General features: G+C 39.7%; 1 protein-coding gene across 1 annotated transcript in view; it reads right to left on the minus strand.

Annotated features, from left to right (window-relative positions):
- Plppr1 (phospholipid phosphatase related 1) overlaps positions 1 to 13,786 on the minus strand; it is a 157,808-nt gene that overhangs the window by 7,321 nt on the left and 136,701 nt on the right. The window contains exons 4-5 of the mRNA XM_047525471.1: positions 3,773 to 4,023; positions 206 to 382 (exon numbers count right to left, since the gene is read on the minus strand). Coding sequence (XP_047381427.1) covers positions 206 to 382; positions 3,773 to 4,023 — 428 coding nt within the window. The remainder of the gene's footprint in view (positions 1 to 205; positions 383 to 3,772; positions 4,024 to 13,786) is intronic.

Below are 13,786 nucleotides of genomic sequence, written 5' to 3' on the forward strand. Positions count from 1 at the left end.
TGTTTCTGGAAAAAAAGAAGAAGGTACTTTGAATTCACTCTTGTAATCAAAGGATGCATGACACCTGAAGAATAACTGTACCCCAAAATGTTGGGACAAGAGAAGCATGGACTTGGACTGCGAGGACTGAGAAACCCCACTCAGTATGACCTCAGCCTGTCAGAGTATACGGGAGAACAAGGCAAGAAGAAAGAGGCTGACCTACCAGAAACAGGGCCACCGCAGTGCCCAGGATGAAGCCCGCGATCACGTCTGAGCAGTGGTTCCGGTACTCTGAAACCCGGTTGAGGCCCGTCAGGAAAGCTGTGCAGAGGGTCCCGAGGCACAGCACTGGCTTGGCCAGTCGACTGCTCTTCGTCTTGATTGTGCTTGTGATGTACATCTAGAGTGGGACAGAAAGCAAGGAGTGACAGAAACCAGACAGCCTCTCTGTACTGGTTCATGCTCGGGTATGCAAGGCCACACCCCAGCACACAAGCAGGGGCCACGCGGGAGCAGCCACAGTTACCACTTTCCCTGAACAGCTTCACTAGCGCTCCTTGGTAGACAGTGTAGGTAGGAAGCTAGTGCTGCAATGACAACGAAGGGGGGACCTTAACCCGCCTTTGTATTGGAGTGGACATGTGGACGGCAGTTATATTGGCATAAGGAATGGCTGCAGAATAACGACAAGAGTCAGAACATGCAGTTTAAATGCAAGGAATCAGAATTATTTGAGGGTATTCATAATCTCAGATAAGAACTCCAACATCAACTACGACCTCTATGAGAATGAATTTTATGGTGGAGACCAGGTAGGTGAGTGACTGTATATTTTACTCTTTGTGTCCCACACGGTCCAGGCTGCTTCTGTACATTTTCAGGCAACAAAAGAGTTAACTGACTAGCTGATGGAGTCAATTAGAGCTGTCCAACCACCATCACATAAACAGGCTTCAGTTGTGACCAGAAGTTGATTCCCACATTTCTTGGAATAACTCTGATCAGCTCCATCCCCTCACTTACTCCAGTGTTTCAAAACGTTAAATTTTTCTATGTGTGTCACAAGTTACTAAAAGTGGGAAGATCTGAGCCAAGTAGAGAATGATGCAATTGGTGGCACTTGAGATGTAGCCTGTTATGTCACTGTGAGAAGATGCAGAAGACAGGTTTCAAACACTCAGTTATCAAATGTGTCCCTAGAGGTCTAGCATTAGGAAGGTTTGTGCCTCTTTCAAATGAGTTGTTAGATCACCTTTGGCAATGGCCACAAGACACCAGTAGAGGGCATGCTTGATGCACCCTTTCTTAACAAATGTGATGAGTTTAATGTCACTAAAAAAGTGCCAATATTTAAATTATTCTATAATATGTGTGTATGGCTGGAGCACATGTAAGTTTAGACAGATGTGTTTTGCAATGTTACCATGGAAATTGTTAATTTCTTAGATGTTTCAATACTGCTGTGAATATCACAATCAGGAGTCTCTTTAATTCTTTGCAAATGTCCTATAAAATTGGTTAGTGTTATATGGATGTATGGAAATGTCACAATGAAACCCATTAATTGGGACAATCAATATGCACTAGTAGTTAAATAAAAAAACCTGTGCTTATATCAAAGTGAAATAAATTATAGTATACTATTACAATAATCTGAGATGGGGAAATGTTACTTCAAATCTTTGTATTTTTAATATAGTTTCTTATGCTCCTACATTGTTTTCTAATTATATCCTTTATAAATCTTTCCTATAAGAATACGAGCTATTAAAAGCATGGAACTATGATTAATTCATAGTAGTCACAGTATTAACTAGTACCTAAGAAATCATTGTTAAGTAATTTTTTTGTCTCTTTTAATTGACACATAATAATTGAACTTTATGGGGTACAATGTGATATTTCAATACATGTGCACACTCTATAATGATCAAATCTGGGTAATTAGCATATCAATAACTCTTGAGTAATTTCCAAAAACACTTAACACACAACAGACTCAAAAGATGTTTGTACAAGTGGAATCCTGTATTGGGGTTTCTGATTATAGTCCATTTGTGAGGCATGGTTTGGATGGAATTATCTGAATCCTTGAAAACACATGCTACCACAACACATATTTGATGTATGCTATATTTGCTTCTTAATTTTTCTGCGAAGTTTGTCTCATTTGAAGATGAGACAGTAGTTTAAGATTTATTTTTATAATGGCATTATCAAAATAAATTTTATATGACAGTGATTTGATTCTGATGTGAATATAAGAAAAGGTGCAAGAGTAAACTGCTTTTCACAACTTTGGTTCTAGATAATCTAGGACAAATTGATCCTCAGAAAACTGGAAAATACATTGAATGCATCAGAAGGATTGCTTAAAAATAATGGCATAGATTTCCCCTGTCCCCTTGGTAAATCGAAGAAGTCTAACCAAGCAACAATTGATCTGTTTTATAAAACCAAGGCTTCTATATTATTTGTGTTCATGTTTCCTCACTGTGGGGGACAGTTGAAGTCATTTTTCAACTGTATTCATTAAAGAGTAGATCTAAAAGGCTAACTGAGAGATTTATATTGGGGAGTTGGTGGTTAGAAAATTGGTCTTGTAGATGAGACCCTATCAATGGGACACAAAGACACTATCTGCTCCAGGCTGTATGAAAGAGAATTCTCACCGCATGGACCAGAGCTATAGTCAATCACCTCCTTCTCCACTCTGGGGTGGTAGTAGAAACACTATTCCCTAAGAGGCAGAATGTGCTTTCTGTAGCTACTCGATAGGGGGATGGGCCCAAGGCACACCAGAATGGCTGGGAACAATGGAAGTTTGAAAAGGGTCTTTCCCCTGCCTTCTCCCACCCAGTCTTTCACTGAGAACCACTAGATGAGTCACATCCTGAATACAAGCTGAGATAAGGGAAAGCAGTGTTTTGGCCAACAGTCATCCTTCTACTGGCAAATGCACGGGGTCCCTATCAGTGACCTTATGATATCAGCCATGTGCACCTTTGAGTTGATCCCTGTACTAGTGGGTGCTGGGTTCTAGGAAGCACAGGTTTGAGAAAGGTGAAATGAGGTCATTTCCAACATAGATATAGTTTAAAAGTAGGAAAAATAAGAGAAACCTATTGTTTTATCTTTGAAAAGCAAAAAAACTTAAAGAGGATATTATACCCGTGTGGGGCAGTCAAAGGTGGTGTGATCTGGGGAGCTGTGAGAAGTGAACTTTTGAGTGTTGGGGTTCTTCTAGGATCACCCATCTCTCCTAGTGAGAGTAAGAATGTCAGAAGAAGCAGAGGGGTGCTTGGTTTGCACACTGGTAGGGCAGCCATTCTCTTATGGGCACACCTGACGATCTGTAGGCAGGCCTGAGAAGCGTGCTGTTCTGGAACCAACCAAAGCCCTAGCAGAGTGATGTGATGGGTGGTGACAGTGTCCTAGGCCATGTGCCAGGAGCCTGGGTCCCAGCTCTGCGTGTTCTTGGCTCTTTTCTGAGTCCCAGTTGCTGCATCTGCCAAATGGGAGGCTATAACTAGGGGATCATCAACATTTCTTTCCAGAACTAATATCCTCTAGGAAGTCAGAATGTTCTATTGGGATGTTAGGAGTGGGCTTAGATTCGGGGGTCTGTATGATATCCTGTATTGTATGATGTTGATATGAAAGCAACATGTAAAGATCTTTAGACGGTCACTACAGGTGACAGTGATAAAAGGATGGGGGTAGGGAAGTCAGAGAGACACATCGCAGCAAAAACCCAACTTGGGGGAGACGGTAACACTTGCACACTCACCGTGGCGTATAAGGCGGAGTAAATGCTCAGAGCGGCATGTTTGGAAGGAAAGGATCTCCGAGCCTTTTCTATTACTTCCAGGTCCCCCGTACAAATGTTCCCATTGTTTATGAACTGGTGGTGCACCCCGCAGTCTGTACTGGTGTAGTTCGGCTTGCACACTGTCAGGAAGTATGGTGTTAGGTGCCCAGTGACCACTTGTCCGGCGTTTACAAAAATGTCAGTAGCAAAAAGTCCAAATGCAAACACACCTATAAGGAGATTTAAAAGAATTAAGAATGGCAGCATCTGCTGTTGGTTTTTTTTTTTTTTTTTTTTTTGCCTCTGAGAGGAGACAGCGGTGAGAATCCATGAATCCATGATGACCTGTCAAAAAACTCCTAAGAACTCTCAGAATCAAGCTGTTCCCTCACCTTCATCTTTCCAGGGGCTGCTGCCTGCTTCCCAAGTTACCATTTCTTCCAAATCGAGGCAGACAATCTACTGTTATCATTTTATTGTTTTGTACAAGTAATCTAGAATCATCAGCATCTAACAGAATTCAAATTCTGGAGTCTCACAGACCTGGGCTCCTGTGCCACTTTGGGTGACCCATTCAAAATAAGTGGTTTACCTTCTTTGAACCCTGACATCCTTGGTTGCAAAGTGGAGGAGGTAAGTTTGGCAAGACAAAGAAAAATACATATAAAACACCCAGTAGAGTATACAGTTTTAAGTAGTTACTGAATACCAGTTCTCTACCTATAGAAAATATATTCTTCTTGGCCTTATTTGGAAATGCAAATACTTCTAAAGAGGGGCTATCTATAGTATCATGGCAGTTGAGAGCAAATGAAGGTTTTTAGGGAACAGTCCTTAAAAACAGAAAATATTATTTTGAAACCTCAATTGAATGGGATGTTTTATTTGATGCTGGAAATAGGAAATGAGACTACAGGAGGGGTATTGTTGACTGTATTAGTTTCTTATTGCTGCTGTAACAAATTCCCAAAACTGTGTTGCTTACAGCAACACAAATGTATTCTCATCAAGGTCTAGAAGTTAGAAGTCTAAAATAGGTTTTCACCAAGCTAAACTCAAGGTGTTGGCAGGGCTGTGCTCCTTTTGAAAGTTCCAGGGTAGAATTCATTCCTTGTCCAGTTTTACTTTTCTGGCTATTTCCCTTCCTCATTTTATGGGATCCTTCCAGCATTCACATCATTTCAACTTCTACTTCCATTGCCACATCTCCTTCTCTGACTCTGTCTCTCCTGCCAGTCTCTTACAAGGTCCCTCATGATTAAATTTGGCCCATCTGGATAATCCAGGATACTCTCTCCATCTCAAATTCTGTAATCACACCTGCAAATTCTCCATTGTCATGTAAGGTAGCATATTCACAGAGGGGCGATATTCTGACTTGTTAGGCTTGAGAACCTTGTGGATAGGCAGTACTTCCTAGATTTTTATCTATTCTCTGGTAAATTCCACAGGATTATTCTCAACAAGTTTGAACATGAATAAACAGATTCTTTTTTATTCAATTTAAATTTGTTTTTAACTGACACATAGAAGCAAAAATTGTATGTGTTTACGGGGTTCTGCGTGATATTTTGATACATGTGTATGCTGTATAATGTTTAAATCAAGTCAAACATTTCAGTCTCCTCAAACATTTATCATTTCTTTATAGTAAAAACATCAAAGCTCTCTACTTCTAGCCTGTTGAAGTTCATTATGTTATTTTTTAAATCTTTTTTATTTGTTTTAATCTGTTATACATGACAGCATAATGCATTTATACATTTTGTTAAATCATACATAAATGGAGTATAATCTCTCATTTTTCTGATTATACATATTGTAGGGTCACATCAGTCATGCAGTCATATACATACATGAGGTGATAATGTCTGTTTCACCCTACTATTCTTCCTACCCCATACCCCTTCCCCTCCCTTCACTCCCCTCTACCTAATATAAAGTCACTATTCTTCCCTCTCCCTCTTCCCACCTTATTGTGAATTATCATCCACATATCAGAGAAAACATTTGGCCTTTGGTTTTTTGGGTTTGGCTGATTTCACTTAGTACGATGTTCTCTAGCTCCATCCATTTACCATTATTGTTTTTCATAGTGTGATAGCACACCCAAACTTCTCACTCCCATAACTATAACTTGACATCTATTAATCACCCTCTTTCCATCCCTCCCTTGCCCCAGTTCTTACCTTCTTTTGTCAATCACTATTCTACTCCCAACTTCTATAATATAGATATATTTTAAATTCTACATATGAATGAGATCATGCAGTTCTTGTCTGTGTGCTGGCTTATTTCAATTAACAAAATGATCTCCAGGTTCATCCACATTTTCATAAATGACAGGATTTAATTCCTTTTTTATGACTGAACAGTATCCCACAATGTATCTATACCACATATTCTTTATCCATTCTTCGGTTGATGTACACTTAGGTTGTTTCCATTTCTTGACCATTGTGAATAGTGGTAAAATGACATGGGCATGCAGATGTGTCTTTGACATGCTACTTTCCTTTTCTTTGGACATATATACCAAAAGTAGGATTGCTGGTAAGGAAACTTTTTACTGATTTACATAATGGTGGCTCTAAATCACATTCCCACCAACAATGGGCAGAGGTTCCCTTCTCCCTATGTCCTTACTAGCACTTGTCTTTCTTTCTCTTTCTTTCTTTCTTTCTTTCTTTCTTTCTTTCTTTCTTTCTTTCTTTCTTTCTTTCTTTCTTTCTTTCTTTCTTTCCTTCTTCTCTTTTTGCTAATAGCCATTCTTACTGAGGTGCGGTGATATCTCACTGTGGTTCTGATTTGCTTTTCTCTGATGATTAGTGATGTTCAGCATCTCTTCATATACTTGTTGGTTTTTTTGTATGTGTAAGAGAATTCTTTATAGGAAACTTTGCTGTGAATCATTTCCAAGTCTGTTCAAAGCATCTCTAGATTGTCTATTTTATATTTATATTTTTATATAATTTTCAATATATTTTATATTGTCTATTTTTATAAAGTCTGAAGACAATGTTCCAAATGCAGCTCAACTTGACAAAGTGTGAGAGATAGTGTTAACCCTTGTGTCAAGGGTCTGCCAGTTTCAATTAAATTTCTACCCCGTTTTGACTTCCATAGTGAATGTCCTGAATCTGCAAATTGTGCTGATTTCAGCACCAAAAAGTTAATCTATTATATCAGAAGTGAAGAACAATTTGGCTGAAATCTTCATCTGATTTTCATTTTGATCTATATTGATTGCTATAATTTTCCTTTTTGTGGCTTTGCCAGTAATGTGCTTTATCACAATGAGAACTGGCTCTTAATAGCTTCATCTGGCTCACACTCGCAGGGTCTGATCTCTGAGGGCAGGAACTCATTGATCATGCATGGCAGTTTTCACCCCTAGGTTCTAGAAGTTTGAATCATTGGAAACTTTTTTAAATTTCCAAGCAAGATTATCAAATACCAGGTCTCTGGCTTTTTCAAGGGGCAATAAGTCTGTCTAGACATGCTTTTCCAGGAAATGAGGATAATTTATGATTTGAGAAAGGGAAGGTGACAGCATTTTCCTCCGGCATCTTATTTGTCAGAAGTGCCTCCAATTAGGGCAGGTTTGTTCTTTCTGAGATAGAGTATTTCTGGGCTCCTCAAATCAGCATATGAACTGTCAGTTCTATGGTCACAGTGATTCTGTGACTGTCAGTTCTGCACGTCATTGTCCTGTGTATTGTTGATGAGATTGCTTCCCCTTCTTTTCTCTGTGGCCTCTGGTAGATTAAGTCTGCTTCTCCTGATGGCTTAACGACATCTGCTTTCCTAACATTCTGGTGCATTTGATCTGTCCTTAGATTGAGATTGTGTCAGCCTGGGGACCCCGGTGCCTGGCTCAGGCCACACCAACCACAGGTGGTAAGACCTGCCGTGGTGATTTACAGACAGCATGAAGTCACACAGGGCTTTTGTCAAGGAACTTAAGCCATCCTTCTGCTACTTTACCCTGACTTGTGTGTATTTTTACAAGCCTCAGAAGCTAAAAATAGCTCTTTTTGTCCTTAGAGTCTGGTGAAATGCCATTTATGTTCTCCTATATTGCAAGGTATGATTTGAAGGAGATGTTATAAAAATACCTGTGTATCCTATTTTGATATCCAAAATTGAGATCATATTTTTGAAATTTGAATGCACTTTCAATCCTTTTACCCACCCCCACCCCACTATGGCTCTATTCCATCAGTAATGTCCTTGCTTCAGGAGAGCTGATTGCATTTCAGAATGGATTTCTGAATTTAATTATAGCAGACAAAAAAGTCTAAAAGTAAAGCAGTTTTGATTTGCCAGAGCCATGTTCTCATGACATTTATTGGTGCTTTGCTTGCTCTGAACACCGAAAGCTTGGCTTGGAAGATGAAGAATCATGGCGTGGAGGCTGAAACACCTGAATTTCTAAAAATCAACCACAGAGCAGCAGAGGATGTGAATACAGAGAGGATGTCACATGAGGTGGAGAACCTGGCCAGATCGTGCTGAAGGAGTGAAGGGACACAGCCATGCTCCCTGCCTTATGCTGTCATTGAGCCTCAGGGGTGGGGTGATAGAAATCTCCAGAATGATATTTTGGAAATGCAGATGAAGGATGGCCTGCACCTCCCAGGATACTGCTAAAGAGCCCTGCCAATGTCTTAGATTTAAGTTTCACATTCAGCTTGGCATCAGGGCAACAGGGTGACTGCATTAGGAACAGCTAAAGTAGGTCAGATGGGTTGAGAAGGGGCCTGCAATTAGGACAAAGAGATTGGCATTTGCTGGTGACACCTGCACGCCCTGCCATGGTGACAGGGATCATCTGAGGAAACCAGAGCATGCCTCTTCCTTGTGGCCTGAAAGAACTGAACTGACGTGTGCTTGGCAAGCCAGAGGATGAAGACAGAGGAAGGTGTTCAAAAGTCCCTCATGTTTTGGTCTAGGGCTGTACCTGGACTCCATCTGATTTCAGTTAGGATGAATTTAGACAAGGTAGGACCTTTGATCACTAGCAGGTTAGAACATGAAGTGAAACTCTGTGACCTGGTTCTTGCTATGAAATCAGCACAGGGCTCAAGCTCTGGTACCAAAAGAATGAGATAGAAATAGTGACATATTCTGGCAACACGTGTGATGAGGATCTTCAAAGCCACAGATCACTGGTCTGCTGGCAAAAGATAACAGGGCTCATGCCAGGATGCTTTCAGACCTGGACGAGGTATGTAACTAGATGCAGGTGCCAAAAGGACTCTTGCTCTCTGCTCAGCTTCCTGAGGAAGCCCAGACCCAGGTACAGAGTGATAGTCAGCAGGGAGGGACTGCATTCCTTCTCACCTCAAGGATCCTGTGACCTTAGACAGAACCTCCAAACTAAAGACCAAATGCTCTGTGCTAAATTATAAATGTGTAATTTTTCAGTTAAAATTGCTCTTTGCTGACAGCCTCTGATGGATCATCTCTCAATTGTTCACTAAAATATACATGACGACAGCAATAAAAAATGGAAACTCATAACAAAATTCAGAACCAGAACTGATGCCAACATGCAGGGAGAATCAGTGAGGGGTTTTCACAAGAACCTACATATGGAGTAGGTTAAATCTCGCCATCTCTCTCCCTGTCTCTCCTCCTATCTCTCTGTGTCTCTCTTTCTTACTTTGTCACACACACTCACATACAAAGAGTTTTATGTTGTAGAAAACTCAAGTTTCTCAGAAGACAAGGACCACAGGAGAAAATTTAGAGAGAAGTTTCTTTTCTCCCCTACTGTCTGACCCAGACTCAGATCCAGGGATTCAATTGCTCAGAAAATAAGGCAGTCATCTCTTCATCAGATGAGTTCTACTCTTTGAATTTACCTGTGGATTGTCCCCTCTTCTCCCTAATTTTTCTAAGTGTATTTAGAGACAACAAGTAGGTGGGAAGTGACGGGGACTTAAGCAATGGCACCTTGTATCTGAGAGGAAGAGACTCGCATCCATTGATACAGAGCACTGGAAACAGGGTTAGGGCAGGAGGAGAAGCAGTTCTCTGGGGCAGAGGAGCTCCAGTGGCCTGTTAGCTCCATGCACCACAACCTGCTCTCAAACTGCAGCTCTGGAGATGAATCCCACTTCTTGTGGTGAACACTGAATGTGTGCAGTGTATAGGGAAAACAGGCACATATTGGATGGTGTTATGGCTTAGATATGAGGTGTCCCCCCAAAACTCTTGGGTAAGACAAAGCAAGAAAGTTTAGAGGTAAAATGATTGGGTTATAAGGCCTTAACCTAATCAGTGCATTAATTACATGGATTAACTGGGTGGTAGCTGTAGCCAGGTAGGGTGTGGTTGGAGCAGGTAGGTCATTGGGAGCATGCCACTGGGGTATATATTTTGTTCCTAGTGAGAGGAACACTTTCTCTGCTTCTGGATCAACATGTCCTGACTGCCTTCCTCCACCATACCCTCTGCCTCAATGTTCTGCCTCACCTTGGGTCTGGAGCCATCTATGAACTGAGATCTCTGAATCCATGAGAATCAAAATAATTGTTCTTGACAGGTTTTTGGTCATAGCAAAAAAACAAACAAACAAAAAAAACAAAACAAATAAAACTGACTAAAGCACATGGGGTCTTGGAAAAAATACTTCTACAATATCATTATACTTACCTTTTGTATTCCTTGTTTTAGTCAGCATTTACATTGGTATGCTTATCCAATAATGTCCATTTCTCCCATTAAAATTATAGAATATTCAAGCTCTATATGAGCAGGGAACATCTTTATTTTTGCATCAAGCTTGGCACAAACTAAACATTCTCATAATTAGACTTGGCACATAGTGATCATTTAATAGGTAATTATGAGATCAAAAAATGAAGAAACTTCAGAGAAGACTAATAAGTGAAGAGAATAAATGAGCATAAGTGCTTATCCATATTTTCTAACTCATGTTGGTGTCTCATATCTGAGTCTATGGAACATAAGGTGGCTATCAAGCCAATGAACATGTAAGTTGCAGTGACCGTGTCTCTTTCTTATGAACTTCATGAAATCCAGCTCAGTGCTGGACACTTAGAAAGCAAAGAAAAGAATTGAAAACCGGAATTTTAGAAATGTTTCATGAATTGGAAAACTTGTAAATTACAATTTGGAAATCAAAGCCTTCTCCACTTTCAATGTAGGAAGGATGAAAAAAAAAAAGAACCTTAAATCCTTAAATTGGAGTATGAAGATCCACACTAGACATAGTAAAAACTACTTGTTAGAAACATTTGTGAAGCACAAAGAATCTGGAAGGCTCTTTGTGAACCTGGTGAACCTGGGACTTGGTGAACCTGGGAAACACAGGTACGGTTTTATTTAGGCATTCACATATTAGAGAGAAGTGTCCTATTTCTGATTCTGAGAAGTTGCCAGTGTTGTCATTTTAGATATTAGCACATGGGCACATAAAAATATAGCTCCTATACATTTTCATGTGGAGAAACCTACATGGAACTTTTCAAAGAGAAAAAGGATAGTGAAAAAGACTTACAGTCCTCTGGGTTAAGTTGGTAAGAGCAACCTCTGCATCTTTGTCTTTCAAAAGGGACATTTCCACCTTGGTATGTCTCAACTGCTCCACCAGCAGCTCCTCGGTCTGAACTGCCCCTTGGGCCACCCCTGCCTGCCCTGACCCTTCTCCAACATAAGTATGCTCTCAGCCTCTTATCAAGAATTGTTAAAAGAGGAGCATTCTTTTGTTTCTATATACTAAAATGGTGGAAAGGAAGATAATTAAAGAACTATGTGATATTGAAAATGTTTGAACATTCTCTTATTTTAAGAAGTTAGCTATTAGGGCTGGGGGTGTAGCTCAGTGGTAGAACTCATGCCTAAGCAAGTGTGAGGCCCTGGGTTCCATCTGAGCATCATTTAAAAAAAAAGAAAAGAAAAAGTTAACCAGCTTTAATTTTTTTTTCTTTCTTTTTTTTTTTGTGATAGTTTTTCTACCATGATGCTCACAAAACAAAGGCAATTATCCTCGAATCAATTTCTGGCTTTTGTTTTGGTGGGGAAAAGGATGGAAAATCTTACTACATATAAAAACATGCAAGGAAATGCACTGATTTTCCAGCAGTTTTCAAGAGTGACTGGGAACCCCTCAGGAATTCCTGTGTTCTGTTTTCTCAAACTACAGTGGGGCTCAGCCACTAGCTCTTAATTCTAGATGAATTTCTTCCATCAAATCACCATTGCAAGGGTACAAAGAAATGGATACATTTTTTGTTCTTTTGCTCTTCCTTTTACTACATTGAAACCCCCAGTGGAGAAACATGTTTAGTTAATTTGCTCATTTATTAATTAAGTTATTTGTGTTTTTTTCTTTTTTTTTTTTTTTAATTTATTTATTTTTTTTACGTTTACATAGGGTAATGATGTTTATTATATTTTTCCCCTCCCCCCCCACCCCTCCCACCCCTCCCACCCTTCTTTTCCCTCTACACAGTCCTTCTTTCCTTCATTCTTACTGCTCTCCTTAGCCTAACTCTAAACCTAACCCTAAACCTAATGCTAGCCCCTCCCACCCCCCATTATATGTCCTCATCCGCTTATCAGCGAGATCATTTGTCCTTTAGTTTTTTGAGATTGGCTTATCTCACTTAGCATGATATTCTCCAATTTCGACCATTTGCCTACAAATGCCATAATTTTATCATTCTTCATTGCGGAGTAATATTCCATTGTATAAATATGCCACAGTTTCTTTATCCATTCATCAACTGAAGGGCATCTAGGTTGGTTCCACAATCTGGCTATGGTGAATTGAGCAGCAATGAACATTGATGTGGCTGTATCTCTGTAGTATGCTGATTTTAAGTCCTTTGGGTATAGGCCAAGGAGTGGGATAGCTGGGTCAAATGGTGTTTCCATTCCAAGCTTTCTGAGGAATCTCCACACTGCTTTCCAGAGTGGTTGCACTAATTTGCAACCCCACCAGCAATGTATGAGTGTTCCTTTTTCACCACATCCTCGCCAACACCTTTTGTTGCTTGTATTCTTGATAATCGCCATTCTAATTGGGGTGAGATGAAATCTTAGGGTGGTTTTGATTTGCATTTCCCTTATTACTAGGGATGTTGAACATTTTTTCATGTATCTGGTGATTACTTGTACATCTTCTTCTGTGAAGTGTCTGTTCATTTCCTTAGCCCATTTGTCAATTGGATTATTTGTATTCTTCGTGTAGAGTTTTTTGAGTTCTTTATAGATTCTGGAAATTAGCGCTCTATCTGAGGTATGGTTGGCAAAGATATTCTCCCACTCTGTAGGCTCTCTCTTCACATTTCTGATTATTTGTGTTTTTTCTTAAGCGTTAGGTTTTTTGAGTTCTTTATATAGTCTGGACATTAATTCCCTATCAGAAGAGTAGCTAGCAAATATTTTTCTCCCATCCTGTAAGCTCTCTCTTCACACTCTTGTCTCCTTGCTGTGTGGAAACTTTCAAATTTATTGCCATCCCACTTATCGATTCTTGGCTTTATTTCTTGAGCTTTAGGAGTTTTATTTAGGAAGTCAGTGTCTGTGTCAATATATTACAGTGCTGAACTTATTTTTTTCTTCTAGCAGTTGAAGTATTTCTGGTCTAATTCCTAGGTCTTTGATTCACTTTGAATGGACTTTTGTACAAAGTGAGAGCTAGAGATCTAGTTTCATTCTTCTACATATGGATATTCAGTTTTCTTAGCACCATTTGTTAAAAAGGCTATCTTTCCTCCTAGGTATATTTTTGGCACCTTTGTCAAGGATCGGATGACTGCATATAGATTTGTCTCTGTGTCTTATATTCCAAATGGTCAACAAATATATGAAAACATGTTCAACTTCCTAAGAAATCAGGGAAATGCATATCAAAACTACAATAAGATTTCATATCATTCCAGTGAGAATACAATCATCAAGAATGCAAATAACAATAATGGCTGGTGAGGACATGGGGGAAAAGGTACACTCATA

This window comes from Sciurus carolinensis, chromosome 14, assembly GCF_902686445.1.
Source record: "Sciurus carolinensis chromosome 14, mSciCar1.2, whole genome shotgun sequence".
NCBI lineage: Eukaryota > Metazoa > Chordata > Mammalia > Rodentia > Sciuridae > Sciurus > Sciurus carolinensis.